The sequence below is a fragment of the Triticum aestivum genome, chromosome 5D (assembly GCF_018294505.1).
Source record: "Triticum aestivum cultivar Chinese Spring chromosome 5D, IWGSC CS RefSeq v2.1, whole genome shotgun sequence".
In the NCBI taxonomy this organism is placed as follows: Eukaryota; Viridiplantae; Streptophyta; class Magnoliopsida; order Poales; family Poaceae; genus Triticum; species Triticum aestivum.
Window position 1 is genome coordinate 101,812,575 of NC_057808.1, and position 18,826 is coordinate 101,831,400.

Below are 18,826 nucleotides of genomic sequence, written 5' to 3' on the forward strand. Positions count from 1 at the left end.
CATATTGCACCCGATCAATATATCGTGAGTTGCATAACCTTCTACATGGTATCAGCCTTCCTCCGATCCTCTACCCTAGCCGCGTCGCCGTCGCTTCCCAGCCGCCGCCGCTAGTTCCCTCGCACGCCCGCGCCGCCGACTACTCGCCGCCGCCGTGCCACCTTCCCCACCGCTTCCGCTCCCGCCCCCGCGATCACCTCGCGCCTCTCCCACCCCTAGCCACTACAAACCCTAACCCGCCCGGGCCGCCCCTAACCCTAGCTCCTGCCATGTCAGGATCCAACCTCTCCGACCGGTCCGCCGCCTCTACTCCTCCGGTCGTGAAGCCGCCGAATCCCTTCGACTCTTCCGCCGGCTCCACCGCCGCCACTCTTCCCGATCCTGCCTACATCCGTGATGTTCCCATCGAACGTCGCGTTCCGGTCATCCTCTCCCACAACGAGGCGAATTTTTATGCTTGGAAGACATACTTCAATCTCCTCTTTCGTGAGTATAACCTGCAGGACCACATCGACGGCACAGCCAACCTCTTCGTCCTGAACCGTGACGCCGACTGGCTAGCGATCGACGCCACCATCATCAGGTGGCTCTTCCTCACCGTGTCCAAGGACATCTTCCACACCGTCGTTTGCGACAAGGATGATGCATGCACGGTGTGGAACAAGATCGTCGGCCTCTTCACCGACAACAAGCTCCAACGGATCGTCTTCCTGCAGCAGGAGTTCTTCGGGTGCCATCAAAACGACTCCTCCGTCGACGCCTTCTGCATGCGTCTCAAGACCCTCTCCGACGAGCTCAATGACATCGGCTTCAAGGTGGGCGACGAGTTGCTCCTCTCCACCCTCACCGCCGGCCTCAATGAGGATCTCGGCAACGCCGCCTCCAACCTCACCCTCATGGCGAACCCTACCTACGAGCGGGCGGTGGCTTATCTTCGTCTCGAGGAACGCCGGTTGAAGCATCTTCGCTCCCGTGCCGTTCATACCGCCTTCGCCGCTGGCTACTCGCGCGGTGGCCCCGCGCCCTCAGGCGCGCCTCCCGGCTTCCCAGCGCCGTACCAGGCGCCCCGGCCACCGGCGCCTTCCGCGCCGCAAGGCGCCTACGACGCCCCCTACCAGCAGCGGCCACCGGCTCCTCCTGCGGCTCTTCCTCAACAACTGCCGCAGCAGCAACCACAGCAGCAGCAGCGCCAGAGGCGCCGCGGCCGCGGCAAAGGTCAAACCCAGCAGCAACAGCCGCGCCCCGGGCCTGTCCAGCAGCAGCCGACGCCGCCTTGGGGGGTGGCCACAACCCCTGGACAGGGTTTGTGCACGCCTACACCATGCCCGTGCCCCCCCTCCCGCTCCAAGCCTCCTCGGGCCTGGTCCCTCCGGTCATCAGGCCTTCTTCATCGGTCAGCAACCCGGTCCGGTCGCTCCACCGACCTACTACTCTCCTGCTTCGGTTGGCTATGGCGGGCCAACCACCAACACAGGCGTGACCGGCTCCTCCGGCTATCCCGCGCCGGTCTCTTATGATCCGGCCCTACTTGCTGCTCTTCATCAGCAGCCTCCGGTCGGGACTTATTCCGGCGGTGGCGATTGGTTTATGGACACCGGTGCATCTTCGCACATGGCCGCTTACCCGGGTAACCTCTCTTCTGCGTCTCCTATTCACACTTCTTCTCGTATCATTGTCGGTAATGGTGCTGGTCTCCCTATCACTCATATTGGTTCTACCAGTTTTCCTTCGAACTCTAGACCACTTTATCTCAATAATGTTCTTGTGTCTCCTGAACTCATTCAGAATTTAGTCTGTGTTCGTAAACTTTCTCGAGATAACTCTGTAACTGTGGAATTTGACGAAGTTGGTTTTTCTGTTAAGGACGCCCTCACCCGGATGGTTCTTCACCGCTGTGACAGTCCCGGCGATACATACTCCGTCCAGCCTCCATCATCTTCACATGCTGGACCAGTTGCACTCTCCGCTGGCGTTGATCTTTGGCACGCCCGTCTCGGTCATCCTAGCTCCACCGCTCTTCGTCACATTATTAGGGATTTTTCTTTTACATGTAATAAAACGGATGCGCACTCTTGTCACGCATGCCGTCTGGGCAAACATGTTCGCCTTCCCTTTAGTGCTTCATCCACGGTTGCGTCGTTACCCTTTGAGTTAATCCATAGTGATGTCTGGACCTCTCCTGTTGCTAGTAATACTGGATTCTCATATTATCTTGTTATTTTGGATGACTACTCTCACTTTGTGTGGACCTTTCCATTACATAAGAAGTCCGAAGTTGCTGCCACTCTTACGGCCTTCTACTCTTACGTATCTACGCAATTTGGTCGTCCCATTCTAGCTTTGCAAACTGACAACGGAAAAGAATTCGACAACACCACCATCCGCAATCTTCTCTCCACACATGGCACTGTTTTTCGTCTTACCTGTCCATATACTTCACAGCAGAATGGTCGGGCGGAACGCATTCTTCGCACTCTTAACGATTGCGTCCGTACCCTCCTCTTCCACGCATACATGCCACCTCGCTTCTGGCCCGACGCTCTCGCTACTGCCACCCTACTCATTAACCTTCGTCCCTGTCGCACCCGGTGGAACTTTACACCTCACCACCTCCTCTTCGGGTCTCCTCCTTCATACGACGGTCTTCGTATTTTCGGTTGTCTTTGTTATCCTAGTATTGCCGCCACCTCTCCTCATAAACTTGCCCCTCGTTCCCTTCCGTGTGTCTTCCTCGGTTACCCGGCTAACACCAAGGGCTATAGATGCTATGATCCGGTTTCCCACCGTGTCATCACATCCCGACATGTTTATTTCGACGAGTTGTGTTTTCCTTTTAAACAGGAACAGCAGGCGGCTTCTTCATCGGCGCCCGGCCCCTCTTTGGCCGACCCTGTCCGCCCTGGCTTTGCCCCACGGCATAGGGCGCCCCCTGGACGCACGGCACTCCGGCTCCTGCCCGCTGCTTCGCCAGGCTCACCGACCTACGAGCCGGCCTCCACGTCGGCCTCCACGCCGGCCTCCCCGGCTGCTTCATCGCTGGGCCCCGCGCCGGCCTCTCCAGCTGCTTCATCGCCGGGCGCCGCGCCGGCTTCTGAGCCGGCCTCTCCGGCCTCTTCTTCGCGGGCTTCAGCGCCAGCCTCGCCGGTCTTGCCGGCTGTTGTGCCAGCTCGCCCGCCGGGATCGCCCGCTTCTTCCCTGACTTCTTCGCAGCCGGGCGTGTCGCCGGCTTCTTCGCCGCCGGGTTTGGCGCCGGCCCCGGTGTCTACTGTTGTGCCACCACCCGCTGGCCCTGTCACTCGGTCGCGCCTGGGTGTCCATCGGCCGAGCACTCGCTACCCTCCGGATGAGTACACTTGCGTGGCTTCGACGTCTTCCTCGTCACCGTCACCCCTGCCAACCTCCGCCTGTTCCGCGCTTCGTGATCCCATGTGGTTCGCCGCGATGAAGGAGGAATTTGACGCATTGCAACGCAATCACACTTGGCAGCTCGTTCCCCGTCCCCCTCGGGCCAACATCATCACCGGGAAGTGGGTGTTCAAGCACAAGTTTCATCTGGATGGTACTCTTGACCGACACAAGGCCCGTTGGGTCGTTCGGGGTTTTCGTCAACGAGCAGGCGTTGACTTCACAGACACTTTCGCCCCGGTTGTCAAACCCGGGACGATTCGGACTGTCCTTCAGCTAGCGGTCTCTCGCTCCTGGCCCGTGCACCAGATGGATGTTTCAAATGCTTTTCTTCATGGGCATCTTGAGGAACAGGTGTTCTGTCAGCAGCCGACTGGGTTCGTGGATGAGTCTTCTCCGGATCATGTGTGCTTGCTTTCTCGATCTCTGTACGGGCTCAAGCAAGCTCCTCGCGCGTGGTACCAGCGCATCGCAGCATTTCTTACTCAGCTTGGCTTCCGCTCCACTCGCTCCGATGCTTCACTATTTGTCTACCACCAGGGTGATGCTACTGCTTTTCTGCTGCTTTATGTCGACGACATCATCTTGACAGCATGCTCGACTGCCCTTCTTCGACAGCTCACGGATCGTCTTCGTGCTGAGTTTGCCATTAAGGACTTAGGTCCTCTGCACTATTTCCTCGGGATCGAGGTTATTCGTCGAGCAGATGGCTTCTTTCTTCATCAGCGGAAGTATGCTCATGAGCTTCTGGACCGTGCCGGGATGCTTAATTGCAAACCGGCTGCCACACCTGTCGATACGAAGGCCAAGCTCTCTGCCACAGATGGTTCTCCTGCTTCAGATGCTCCATTCTACAGGTCGATTGTTGGTGCTCTTCAGTACCTCACTCTTACTCGTCCGGAGCTCCAGTACGCTGTTCAGCAGGTGTGCCTTCATATGCATGCTCCCCGTGATGCTCACTGGACCGCAGTCAAGCGCATTCTGCGCTATATCCGTGGCACCTTGGATCTTGGGCTGTCACTTCAGGCTTCATCATCTATGGATCTGACGGCTTATTCTGACGCCGATTGGGCCGGCTGCCCTGACACGCGCCGCTCGACCTCTGGTTATTGCGTCTATCTTGGACCATCACTTATCTCCTGGTCGTCCAAGCGACAGCCCGTTGTCTCCCGCTCCAGTGCTGAAGCGGAGTACCGCGCCGTTGCCAACGTCGTCGCCGAGTGTTCCTGGCTTCGTCAGCTTCTGCATGAGCTCTTGTCTCCGGTTGACAAGGCCACGATTGTCTACTGTGACAATGTTTCTGCGGTCTACCTCTCTGCCAACCCGGTTCATCATCGACGCGCCAAGCACATTGAGATTGATATCCATTTTGTTCGCGAACAGGTAGCTCTTGGTCATGTACGCGTGCTGCATGTCCCTACGTCTCAACAATTTGCTGACATCATGACAAAGGGCTTGTCTACCGCGTCTTTCGAGGAGTTCCGATCCAGTCTTTGCGTCGACCATGGTGCCGCTTCGACTGCGGGGGGTGTTGAGATGTAGATACATATGTGTATTTCTTGTACAACAAGCCCTCCTCCTTCCATGTATAGTTGAGGACGTGGCTACCCTTTGTACTTATATATACGTGCATATTGCACCCGATCAATATATCGTGAGTTGCATAACCTTCTACATTAGTGGCCTTTCTTGTTAAATGAACCTTTGTATTCTTGAGAAAAATGTAAGATTGAATGCTGATGCCAACGTATGGGGTTCCAAATTTCTCTTAGCAATGCACCTTGCTGCATTGGTCACTACATCACCTGAAATCATTTGTTGCACTACTTTTTCATAGCTTACGATGTCGCCTGGTCACATCGTATGGATCTTTTTCACAGAAGTTGCATTTTGACGCCCACGACACGATCAAATAATTTCTTGTTGAACTTGTCTTGATTTCCAAATGTTTATTTATTGCTAAGGAACGATGATTGGCACGATCAATGACAGGCCGAAAAGAAGTGAAATTAAGGCAGTAGCAGCAGCAACGGCTTACATTTTCTGATCAGCTAGACTAGAGTGAGAAGTGAAGCTTCCAACAGTTGTAAAAGAGAAGAAAACTAAAGAAGTTGTGCAACGAACAAGCATGCGATGCCATCGTCTTCTTGAGGTTTGGATGCTGCGCGTGCAAGAAAGCGGCCGGTGGCGCGCCGTCAGCGGCCGTTCATCTCGCCGGGCGGCCAGCGGCGGCACGACGAGCCGACCTGCTCGAGGAACTTGGTGAGGCGGGCGTGCTTGGCGGCCCACTGCTCCGCCATCTTCTGCTCCTTGAGCTCGGCATCACGCCGGAGGCCGGCCACCTTCTCCCGGTACTCCGCCTCGAGGCGCTCCACGGCGGCCGCCTGCTCCTCCCACAGCGCTCGCATCTTGGCCTCGAACTCCTCCGCGGCCTCGCGCCGCCGGCACGCGCGCTCCGACTCCAGTTGCAGCTCCACGCGCTTCAGCCTCCACGATGCCTCTTTCCGGTGCGCGGCCCACGCGCGGTGCCCCTCGTCCAGCTCCCTGCAGCACTCGGCCAGCTCCGCCAGCGCTGCCTGAGGAGCATCCGCCACCATGCCCGGCGCCGGTGGCGGCCTAGCGAACCCGAACGCGGCGCCGTCCTCCGCCATCTGCTGCTGCATCCACGGCGCGGCGGTCGGGGGCGGGACGACGGCGGAGGCGAGGCTGAGCGTCACGGACGGCGACGGTGGCGCCGGGGAGACGGGCGCGCCGTTGGTGGCGGTGGACGACATCCAGGGCGGGAGCATGGGAGCCGCCATGAGGTGGTGGTGCAGCGGCGTGGCGCCCACTCCCACCTGCTGCCTCTCCTTGACGAGCTTCTCGGCGAAGTTCTCGAGCAGCCACTCGTACCTCCCCCTCTCGTCGGGGCTGGGCTCAGGCGGCGGCCTCCGGCTGTCCCTGATCTCCCGCTGCTGCTTCTCCTTGAACACCTCCCACCACTTGCCGAGCCGCTTCGCCGTGCGGCCAGGCACCTCGGCGGCGATCTTCTTCCACTTGTTGCCGTGCTTGGCCTGGAGGCGGATGACGAGGCGCTGCTCGTCGTCGGTGAGGGAGCCCTTCTTGATGCCGGGGCGGAGGTAGTTCTTCCAGCGCTCGAGGCAGGACTTGGCGTCGCGGTCGAGGGGCACGTTCATGCGCTGCGCCACCAGGTTCCACTCGCGGGGGCCATACTGCCGGACGTAGGAGCGGAGGATGGCGTCTTCCTCAGGCCGCCACCGCTGTCTCTCCTTCATCTCCATCTGCACCACCTGCACCACAGGCCATCGCCCATCCCACCTCCTCACTCCTCATAATGCACTCTGCATCCATCCATCCGACCGTCCATCCATCATCCATCCAGGAAGGAAAAGAAAAAATAAATCAAATTAGCTCCTTGCAAGTCAAAGATAGTCTTCAAAAAGTACAGGGCGCAGCGGCGGCAGTGATAATCTTCAGACAAGAAAAAGTAACGAGAGAGAGAGATGGCTGCTGGTTCCCTTAGCTGCTTTATTCATTGCGGCATTAATAAGGTTTCAGTTGAGGGATGCATTACTCTCATCTGCAGCACACCTGTCTACGCTACTACTAGGCAACTACATACTACTGTATTTCTACTTGGCATCAAAAAATTGTTCAGGATTACTACATAACCTGCAGCACACCTTTCTTGAAACAAAAGGGAAATTCCAAGTCATTTTTTTTACCACAGCCCAGTGATAGAGAGGAATTGACAACGAAATAAACCTTTAGTACAGCTGAGTGATGAGCAACTGCAAAGGCTTGTCTTATATCTAGACCTATGTCGCGATCTAGCATTAACTTGGGTGATGATATCAATCGAGTACACTCTACATAATCTGGCGAAATGCCTCCCTCATACCCAAGGAAAACAACAAAATGAGAGAATGAGCAAGGGACAGAAGCAAATCCAAATTCAAATCAATGTGATGATACCGGGACCATTTTTTGCAACCCCACGTGATGATTGCTAATTACGTGCTAAAAGGCTTCGGGTCAGGGCTAATCAGACAACGACGTGGAATTACCTAAGATTTTTGGGCGTAGCCCTTAATTTTCACATATTGGTGAAAAATCAACAAGAGATAAAGAGATACAGTAAAAACTTGAAAGATTTTCAGGTAAACGAGTTGGTGGATCTTTGGAGGTAAGGTGTTATGGATAACTATAAACATGATATAAGAGCAAAGAGTAGCCTACTTCTCAAAGTATCTTAGTGGGAGCTATAGTTCTCAAGATTGGTTTGCTTATCCAGTTCATCTTCTAATTCAATCATGAAAAGAAAGAAAATCACACATTCAAGCCAGATAAATTAGTGAGTTGTCCCATCCTTTTACATGTTATTAGTGTGGGGGTTCATATGAACTGCAGGTAGTAGTATATGAAGAAACTTAGATCTGTGGAACTTGCTGTATTACTGCCGTTCAGAATAAAAAGAAAAACATGAAGCAGGTTCTTAGTTACTACTGTACTTATCCCTCTTGTATCTACGTGAATATTCCAAAGGGTATGGAGAGAGAAACAAGGAACTATAATCATGAAGCAATCAAGAGGAAATGATGAAGGAAATTTTTGGGAAATCTCTAGGAAAGAAGTTGGATAGTTCTCTTCCCTTTACCAAGAATATAAGGAAACATTTGATACTCTCGGAAGCACTCTAAGTAGTGATGCTTCTTGAAGCATTTCATACCCTCGGAAGCACTCTAAATAGTTATGCTTCAATTAGGATGTCATCAATGAAAAGAGAACCAAAAAGGAACACCACAATAAAGAATCAAGCAACCAGGGCATTCATGCTAGTAAAGCTTGTAGTAGAATCAAGAACACAAGCAGGAAAATTAAAACGGTCCGAGCACATCAGTCCCCACTCCATACTTCCTAGCCATCCATTCTACATCTCATCTCAAACAGTGAAAAAAGGTGTAACTATTAGACCAACATCCCTTGTCGTAAAAAAAGTAGCAGGACAGAAATAAAATTGTTTCAGAACCAGCTAATTAACCAGGAAAGATGAACAAAGGCGCCCAGTACTGCTTGAAGAACAGGATGAACTTGCTCGAGGAAGAAGAGGAAGTAGAAGAAGACTTACAGAGGCACCACTACACCATGCTGTTCTTGCGCTGTTCTTGGCCTCTCTGAATCAAGAACACTCGGTAGATAGAGGGAGAGAGCCCAAAATTATTGCGAGGGGAGAGATCTCAACTGAAAGATTCGTTCTCTTCTCTTCACCCAGCCCAACTCAGAGTGACTATGGGGGAGGGAGATGCTGTTGCCTGTGGGTGGTTCAGACAGAGTGTGTATGCGTATATATGGAAGTGGGGGTGGAAAGGAGAGGAGACAGGAGGCAGCGAGAAATTAGGGCACGCGAGGCGGACGCAGGGGAAAAGACGGGGGAGGAAAAGGGATGGGTGGAAAGGAGAGGCGTCCGTATTTATAGACAGGAAGCAAACACAGGAAAAGCGAGCGAGCATGGCCAGCCACAGTTCACCATGCATGCATGCATGCACGCAGGCACAGCCACACATGGAGTGGACATGGATGGATGGAGATGCGCTCCCACATGGAGCCATGGAGAGATGAGGACGTGCGTGCGTGTATCTTCCCTCCCCCCCTCTCTCTCTCTAGCTTGGTCGAGCTGACTTCACAGTGGCTGTGGAGCAGGGAGAGGAGAGAGAGGCCAGGCACTTCACTGTTGGAGAGGAGATGGAACAATGGCAACAGCAGATGGAGCCTCTCTGGTCTGCCTGGGCTCAAATCAAATAATTTTCCGAGCGCATCTGTGGGCTGTAGCGGTGGCATTTCCTTGCAGATGCGTGCCTCCTCTTTTCCTTTCACTTTTGTTCGCGCGCCATAAAATTTACTGGTGGCCGGCTCACAGCTGCCGCGCACTGTGTTGGGAATTTCCTTGGGGAAATGGCTGTGCGATGCCCCCAAAACTGGCTCCTCCACTGTACTTCAACCCATGCCTACTGCCGCAGAGAACATCGACAAAAAGAAAATAAATCCCATGCGGAGAAACAAAAACAGAATTTCCAACAGAACCTTTTTTTTATTTTGTAGTTTTCATCTACTTCTATTTCCTATTATCTAGATCACCACTTAAATAAAGCCTCATAACTCAACTGCATAATTTCAAATATGAAATTGCTTACCACACATACCATGTGGTCAACAGAACCTTTCAGTTAATTGCATGACACGTTTTTCCAAAACAGTTTTTACACACAAGTATGTAAAAAAAACTAGTACTGTACTATATAACTGTGCACTCGTTGAATTTAGCTTAAACCAAGATAGATCAGGTCGTTAGAGAGAATAGATACGATTAGATTTAGTTGCATAAAGAACAAGGTCTAAAATGCAGGTATTTGCGGTTCGGGAGACGCGGGGGCATTGTATGCAGTGCAAGCGGGCGTCGCGTCGTGTCATGGCAGCGACATGTTGTATGTGTTTGTTGCCTAGCAGTAAACGCTGTGGAGGAAAAGAGAGGAGAAAAGGGTTCCCGTGGAGCAGCGTGCTCGATCCATCTCTGTGTGACCTTGTAACGCACTTTTGAGGCAGATTTTAGGATCACTACCAGGAATCGTTGAAGTGGATCACCTGACCAAAAGCAGGAGACCCTCTTTTCGTTGTTTATTAATGCTGGTATACTTTTGATGGAGGAGACCGACTGTGTCAACTGAAAAGAAGCAAATGCTGTTGGTTGTATGCATAGGGATTGCATGGATCGAGCAGTCGTTATAAAGAGAGAAAAGATGAGAGTAAGAATTCATGTCCATTGAATCTTTCGGATGATGTATAACAACAATAGTTTATGAAAACAAAAAGTGTCTCGGTAGACTGAGATTTAGCCAGACTGAAACAAAGATTTGTACAAAGCTCGTGTGTTCGAAGGGCCCCTACGAAAGAAACAAATCTTGCAACAAAAATTCAAGATGGTTTTACATGCATGATTGAGGAATGGCAAAAACTTGGATCCGCCGAATCATCGCGCTAGCTAGGCCATGCATGCGCATATGCGCAACCGTTGGTCCCATTGGGTGGTGACAAAACAATGATGGGATCTCTAGCTCTAGACAGCGCTGTTGCAAGCATGCATAGGACCTCCTGTATTATTGATGGGACCTCACCCCTGACCTCGCCCTGGCCCCCTCCCTCCTCTACTGTAGCGGGCGTACGAGTGCTTGCTATAGCTCTCCTACTTAGCAAGTTCCAAATGAGCCGCATGTACTCATGTTTACAGGTAGAGAGTGCCAGGAAGATGCTGTACTCGGTGTGTCTGTGTGGTCACCGGCCGGCCGGAAGATGCATGGAAACGCAGCATCGATTCGACTACTTGTATACGTATACTGCTTTCTTCCCTAGTATACGTATAGTACTGCAAATAACGCATGTTGTCTTGGCTCTTCTACTATAAACCCTAGAATTATCCGTCGATGCATTGACCACAATGGCCACCATCAGACCCGGTGAACAAAGCACTAGACTCCACTGATCTACGTACCCTGCATCCACCGGAGATTACTAGGTTACTTCCATGTACGTAGTAGCGTTCAGGTGCGTAGCAAACTGCCCCAAATTGATGGCGCGTAGCCATTTCTGGGCGAGGAGAGCTAGACGCGCACAGCTCCGCAGGCTAGGAGCCACGACCGTAATGGCAAGGCCGGCCGATCGAGGAACCGCAGAGGCCGGCGCTTGCGGCAGCATATCTGCGCACGCTGGAAGAAGATCCCCGCCGCTCCCCCACCCAGATCCAGATCCCCCGCGCGCAGCCGGAGAATTCACTCCGGGCCGGGCCACCGGCGTAACGCCTCGAAGCGCCTCGATCAGAGCGCGCGAGCGAAACCCTACGTGGGATGGGATGCGTACGAGAAGAAGGGGCTTTGCTAAACATGGCAGCATTTAGGGCCGGGCGTCACAAGGCGCCCAGAGGCAGAGCGCGGGGCAGACGTCGGGGCGGAAAGAGCCAGCCACGCGCGCGGCAGGCCAAGTCGGAGGAAGACGCCATGGAACACGCGAGCCAGGCCAGGCCAGGCACCAGACTCCACAGATAGAGCCTAGAGCTATTGCTCTGCTGCTAGGGCCCCGCGCCCACTGGCTGGCCGCGTCGTCGCTCGACTCGACCACGTGTGCCCGCGCGCGTACACTGCATACCGTATGTATGTATATGTATGTATGTGGGCGTGTAGACGTGGTGCACGTACATGTACAGTACAGTGCGTGTGTGTAGTGTATAGCAGATGAAGATCAGGCCAGCTTGGCTAGGCACTTAATACGTGAGTTGTAGTATTTGTCTATGTGTACATATATACAACCCTCGACCGTGGGTGATGCGCTCTGACGCCTGCTGGTACTCCATTGCTATCTTGTAGTACAACACTTTAGTTTCTTTTATTTTACATGTACATATCTCTTTAGTTATTACGAGCGCTTCTACGATGTCCCTTGTACAGTAATTTGCAATTAATTGATTCGCTGTGCCGGCGTGGGTTAGCTTCAAATGGAAGGTGAGACTAGGAAGGCGAGTTTCTACTATTGGGCCGGCCAAAGTGTGCTGTCCATTGGTGAAGGGTATTTACTACTCCACGTACGTAGTGCATTATGGTCTGTACGCTGTGGACACACTGTGGACAGAGCGTGCATGCATGCGGGGCCGGGTGCCGAGAGAAACACGCTAGTGACCCATCGATCAAATGGGTGGCTCCATGGCTGGCACCCTCTCGCCCTCCTCAGTCAGCCCTCATCCTCATGTCTAATCCGTGGATCTCTGTACACTGTACGTGTACGTGTACGCGCATTCATGGATACTATCTAATCCCTGTGCCTGTGCGCGTGCGTGCTTGATTCAAAACGAAAGTTAAAACCTGACTCGATCGGGCGCGAGGTACGACGATCCACTCGTGGTCCGTCCCGCCCAGCCCGTCGGAATTTCCTTTCGGCCCGGCCTACGTACTACGCCATTGGAGACGGAAGAGATGGAACCGTGGCCAATACAGACACGAGAGCACACGCTGCACACCGGCTCACGGCGACACCTTCGGCTCCACCCGTCGGTGACCTTTTACCGCGCGCTTTTTCTACGAGCAGGTTGGTGGTGGCTCCAGCCCAAGTGCGGATGGGATACCCTGCTCCACCATGGATTGGGAGAGCTACTCCTACTCCTTACTGGTAGGAGCTAGATGGCAGCAACAGATAGGCTGGGAGAAAGGCAGGCTATTTATGCTACTGGCTCGTGCCAGTACGTACTACGTAGAGTAGGAGCCCAATCAAATTTGATTTGATTTGACATGCCCATGCCCGTTCCGTTCGTTTATCTTTAGGCTGATTATAGTGGGAGCAACTTAGCAAGTAACATAGCGCATTTCAAGACAAGTTTCTTATGTGACATATAGTTAATAAGAAGAAAGGTGTTTGTAGTAACATAATATGTTATTGTAACATAGCGCAAACCAAAGCAAAATGAGTATACAATGTAATAAATGTAATCATCTACTCCGTTCCAAAATATAAGTCTTTCTAGAGATTCTAATGAGTGACTACATACGGAGCAATATGAATGAATCTACACTCTAAAATATGTCTACATACATCCGTATGTTGTAGTCCATTTGAAATGTCTAAAAGGACTTATATTTCGGAACGAAGGGAGTATGATAGTATACTACTTGTATGTTACTTTGCACTATGAAGATAGTAACAAAGACTAGTGTCATGACACTGGTCTAAGTTACTCCCTACTATGACCAGTCTTAGGACGTTAGCCGTTTTTTCTCTTCAGTTGACTTTTCCATTCATCCTTCGGCTCAGCAGTAAAACTGCAGAATTAGACTACTCGTAAAACTATTTTTATTGCGGCGTGAGAGCAACTCCAACATGATGACCCAAACGGATGTGCGCTTTGTTCGCTTTTCGTCCGTTTGGGTCGGCCAGGCGGACATGCGTGTCCGATTTTTTCATTTGGGTCGGCAGGTGCGCCCAACGGGAGGCTGGCAAATGCACAAATCAGGTTCTACCTGAAATAGTTCAACGGAAACGCTTTCCCTCGCGACTCAAGGGCGGTCCAATCAGGCCGCCGCCGGACTCTTCCTCCCTCCTCCTCGTGTCGCCGCCGCCTGAGGCCCTGTCGGAGAAGCCCAGGCGGGTCCGGGGACGGAGGCGGCAGGGCGCTCCCCTGAGTTGGCCTCTCTCCCTCGAACTGGATCTCAATGGTAGCAGGCCACGTGATGGCTCGGCTGATCCATGCGGCGGCTGCCCACGGGTTGCCTTGGCCAGATCCGTGGGAGACAGTGGCGGGGCTGCGGCGCTCTTCGGCGGGCAGCGGCATGGTGTCGTCGACGTTGGGAGGCCCATATGCGTGGTGGTGGTTGGATGGCGTGCACTTGGCAGCGGCGCTCCGGGGGTCTGGCGTGGCGTCCTCCTCCGACGGCGCGGCCCCCGATCTGATTCATATCTCATCGGGTCTGGCTCGGGACTGTCCAGCCTAGAAGGATTCAATCCTCCGGCCATGGTGGTCTTGTGGTGACGAAGGTGGACATGGTGATGCAGCTGGGCTCATTTTTCTGGAGGAGATAGAGACTGCCGACGAAAGCCAGAGTTTGACTGCGGTTGGAGCCAACGACAACGGCACCCATGGCCGTCGCTACCTTTATGAAGGCGTCGACATGTAGTCTTCGGCTCCCCTCCCAGAATACTTGAGGGGAAACCCTAGGTCCGGGTTTACCTGGATCGGATAATGGCAGCACTTGGGGTCATGTTCCCCATTAGGGTATCATCTTGGAGTTGGACCTAGCTAGCGAGACGAGTGACTGGTGGTGGTTCGCCGGTTGCTTGTGTGCAGTTGGGCAGGGATGATGTGTTGCTGCAGTGTGGCCTTGCGAACATGGTGCACAGAGGTAGTCCAAGGATGTGATTGGTGGTGCAGATGGCCGGGTAATGTTCGACGATATTGACGGCTTATTGCAACCATGCCGGCGCAGTGTAGACTCGTGGTGTATTGTCCGGGGCCAGTGGTCATGCCAAGATTTACCATCGACAAACACCTGCACCGGAGGCATGGGATCGCCAAAGCGTCCCCATGAGATTTTGGCAGCACCATCTCTTCTCGCCATTTGAGCTGCGACTGATGTCACTCCAACGTCAACGGAGGTTCTGGTTCCGCGGACGTTCTTTGGCAGGCCGCTTTGTGTCGCGTTTAGTCCGAGTGGTCGTGTCCACATACAGATTACATGCACTTGCACCATCTTATTTTGGCTCAACACCTACTCGGCATGGATTACCGTTGCTCTTTTTTTCACTTTCTTTTTGTTTTCTATCCGCCTTGGCATAGCTTCGGTCTTGTATGACTTTGGTAATTGCTGGTGTGATTTTTGTGTGCGTGCGTCTGTGTTGGCTGTGTGCATCCTAGTTATGCAGAGGCCGGGTGTGTGCTCTTTGTGTTTGTATCCCCTTAATTCTTCATATTGAGCTAATAAAATCCACTCTTTATTGAAAAAACGGGTGACCGACCCATTTATGCTGTCGTGGCCGAAACTGACGAATTAAACATAACTATACATAAATGCCCGGTCAAACGCCGGCCAAAGTCCACTTAAACATAACTAGAAAATTAAAAAAACTCTAATAAATGCCCGCAGGCTGCCCTAGTAGACCGCCTTGCCCTTGCCCTTCCCGTCGTCGTCGTCGATGAGGTCAATGAAGACGGGAGGAGGCCCAGCCCACCCGAACGCGGCGTGATAGGCCGCCAGGACAGCCTCCTCCGGCATCTGCTGCGGCGGCTGCATAGCGGTGAGGCGGGCGCGCTCCTCGTCCTCCTCCTCAAGCCGCAGAGCCTCCTCGTTGCGGCACAAAATCTGCTCATGTCGCATCTGCCGCTCGCTGTCGGCCCCCTCCTTGATGAGCCAATACGCCTTCCAGCGCTCCATGTGGGCCGCCTCTTCTTCTGGCGTGGCGGCGTAGTGGCAGAGAGGCGCGCTCACCCACTCGCGGTACTCGCCGGTCCACGAATACGACTCCTCTGGCCAAGTGGGGGGCGGCGGTGACCGCTTGCGCGTGGGAGTTGGCTCATGCTCCGGCTCGGCCTTGGGCTCGACGAGGGGCGGCGCCGGCAACGATGGCGGCACGAACAAGGGCTCCTAAACGGAGTCCCCTGCCGTGGACAAAGCTAGGGCTTTCTCCAGCCCATCCCAATGGACGTCCTCCTCGATCAGGCTCGCCTCCAGCACGTGCTGCATGGCCTCCTCAAGGGCGGCTTGGTACTCCACCTCCTTCTCCGCTTCCTCCGGCTCTACCCGTAGGGGACACGGTGGAAGGTCATGGTTGATGTGGACGCCGAGGCGGTGCTCCTCCTCGTTCTCTAGCACAAACCAGCGCTCCTAGTTGGGGGAGTCTGGCGTGTAGTCACGCATGGCGCGCTGCTCCGGCGCGAGGAGCTCGCGCCGGAGGCGAACCTCCTTAGCATGTGCCCGTGCAGACCGCTACGCCGCCGGGATGGGGATGCGCTGCAAGTCCAGATGCCAGGCGTGCGGCAAGTTCACATTTCGATACGGCAAGGGCTGGCGGTACTTCCAGTGCCACGCGCCTGGTGGATTGGGATGTAGAGCCGCTCCCGCTCGCACGGTGGCGTGCCGCGCCTAGCTGGCGGCGACGGTGCAGAGCGCCCGCGGGAAGAGCTTGCTCTTGTGATGAACCTCCCCTTCTTCCCTCCCTTCCCGTTGAAGAGTTCCATGGATGGGTGGCTAGGGTTTTGCTGCTGGCTGGCTAGGGTTTCCTGGTCGCCGGCGAGGGAGCAAATGTGGCTAGATGTGGACGCGGGTTGTCGATGAGGTTGCCCCGCCGCACGCGTCCAATGAAAAGGACGGGCATGCGACCCTTCTACACACTGCCAGGCGGGCCCGGTGTCGGTGGTCATCATAAATATGACCGCGGGTGGTGGTTGGGCGGCCGACATGTGGTGTCGTAGCGGACACAGCGGGGACGCGCGACGCGTCCGCACCGACGCATTTTAGGCGCAATTTTGGGCCGAAAATGCGTCCTCACGGTCGCAAAGCGGGCGGTTTTTGGGAATGGGTCGGTGCGTTGGGCAGGTATTTTTGTCCGCGCTGACCCTAACGGACGTGGGTGGACGAAATGGGTCACCCCATTGGAGTTGCTCTAAGGGCATCTCCAACAGCAACCGACAAATTTCCTCCCGCATCCATGTCCGTGGACTAGGACCAGTCCGTGGACACGAGTGCGGGAGGACGCCATCCAACAGTAGCTGTATGCTATCCACCCGCAAATTCAAATTCGAATCTACGCTGATCCACACAACGCGCCGGATCATACCCGCGTTGGATTGCATCCCCTGTACAATCAGAAGGAGGAAAATATGCTTAGTTTTTACATGCCTGGATCCAAAAGAACATGAATCCGGCAGTCTGTGCATTTTTGCCTTGCCGGACCGACCATCCCAACAAGATGCTTCCCGGTCAAGGAGGTGTCGTCGCCGCCGTGTAGGCAGCCTCCGCCTCCGCGTCCACCTCCGCCTCCATCGCGTCCTCATCTTCCGGCGCCGCCAACTCATATTTCTGCCGCTCCAGTATCTGGTAGTGGACGGATTGCATGATAATTCTAACGTCGTCAAAGAGTCGGTATTCAAGGTCAACCTCTTGGCGTCCTCCGCATTGGCGGCGATCTTCACCCTCTTTTCCTTGAGCGCCGCCTTCCACTCTTTGATCATGGTCCTCCTGTCTTCGAGCTTGATCTTCTTCTCTTTCACCTCCATCAACTGTTTGAACCGCCTTCCGCTCCTCCTTGATATTCAAGCTCCTCATGCATGCCTTTTCCTTATTCGCCAAGATCTCCTCGAACCTCTTCGTCAGCTTGGCCATCGTACCTTCTCGCTTCGCCCTATCCTCCTCCTACTTCTTGCCCCACAGATTTCTTCTAACCTTCTTCGGCGGTTCTTGCGTTGGGTCGTCAGGGTCACTGGTTTCTTCCTTGTTGGCTTGGGCGGCGGTCTTGACAATGAAAAGGTTCCACTTCGGCTGCCCATTCAACTTCAACGAACAATGCATGACGGTGAAGGACTTCTTCTCAAACTTCTTGTACACCACACAAGCACGAGGAGGCTACAAAAAGTGAAACAATGCATATCCGTCTAGTGAGCAACAAAACAATACATGTCCGGCTAGTGATAAAAAACTAAAGCACATTGATATGTCTCCACGTATCTATAATTTTTGATTGTTCCAAGTTGTTATATTATCATTCTTGGATGTTTTATAATCATTTTATATCATTTTTGGTACTAACCTATTGATATAGTGCCAAGTGTCAGTTGCTGTTTTCTGCATGTTTTTTACATCGCAGGAAATCAATACCAAATGGAGTCCAAACGCAGCGAAACTTTTTGGATATTTTTTTTGGACCAGAAGATATCCAGTGGGCCGAAGAAGCGCCTGGGGGGTTCTCCGAGGGGAGCACAACCCACCAGGGTGCGCCAGGAGGCCCAGGCGCGCCCTGGTGAGTTGTGCCCACCTCGGGTGCCCCCTGAACTAAATCTTTGCTCTATAAATACCCAATATTCCAAAAACCCTAGGGGAGTCGACGAAAATCAATTCCAGCCGCCGCAGAGTCCAGAACCACCAGATCCAATCTAGACACCATCACGTAGGGGTTCACCACTTCCATTGGTGCCTCTCCGATGATGCGTGAGTAGTTCTTTGTAGACCTACGGGTCCATAGTTAGTAGCTAGATGGCTTCCACTCTCTCTTTTGATTATCAATACAATGGTCTCTTGGAGATCCATATGATGTAAATCTTTTTGCGGTGTGTTTGTTGGGATCGGATGAACTTTGAGCTTATGATCAGGTCTATCTTTTTATCCATGAAAATTATTTGAGTCTTCTTTGATCTCTTATATGCATGATTGCTTATAGCCTCGTATTTCTTCTCCGATATTTGGGTTTTGTTTGGCCAACTTGATCTATTTATCTTGCAATAGGAAGAGGTGCTTTGTAGTGGGTTCGATCTTACGATGCTTGATCCCAGTGACAGAAGGGGAACCGACACGTATGTATCATTGCTACTAAGGATAAAACGATGGGGTCTATTTCTACATAAATAGATCTTGTCTACATCATGTCATCGTTCTTATTGCATTGCTCCATTTCTCCATGAACTTAATACACTAGATGCATGTTGGATAGCGGTCGATGTGTGGAGTAATAGTAGTAGATGCAGGCAGGAGTCGGTCTACTAATCTTGGACGTGATGCCTATGTAATGATCATTGCCTGGATATCGTCATGATTATTTGAAGTTTTATCAATTGCCCAACAGTAATTTGTTTACCCACCGTTTGCTATTTTTCTCGAGAGAAGCCACTAGTGAAACCTACGGC

The 18,826-nt window shown here is 53.1% G+C and overlaps 1 protein-coding gene across 1 annotated transcript; it reads right to left on the reverse strand.

Annotated features, from left to right (window-relative positions):
• Positions 1-5,310: 5,310 nt before the first annotated feature.
• On the reverse strand, positions 5,311-8,853 carry LOC100286389 (protein rough sheath 2). Its single transcript, XM_044539584.1, has 2 exons — positions 8,534-8,853; positions 5,311-6,746 (listed from the first exon to the last, which is right to left on the reverse strand). The coding sequence occupies exon 2, from the start codon at positions 6,684-6,686 to the stop codon at positions 5,601-5,603; it is 1,086 nt and encodes a 361-aa protein (XP_044395519.1). The 5' UTR covers positions 6,687-6,746; positions 8,534-8,853; the 3' UTR covers positions 5,311-5,600.
• Between the last annotated feature and the right edge of the window lie 9,973 nt (positions 8,854-18,826).

Excerpts from the sequence above, each read along its gene's own strand:
- LOC100286389 (XM_044539584.1), bottom strand. The coding sequence starts at position 6,686 with ATGGAGATGAAGGAGAGACAGCGGTGGCGGCCTGAGGAAGACGCCATC.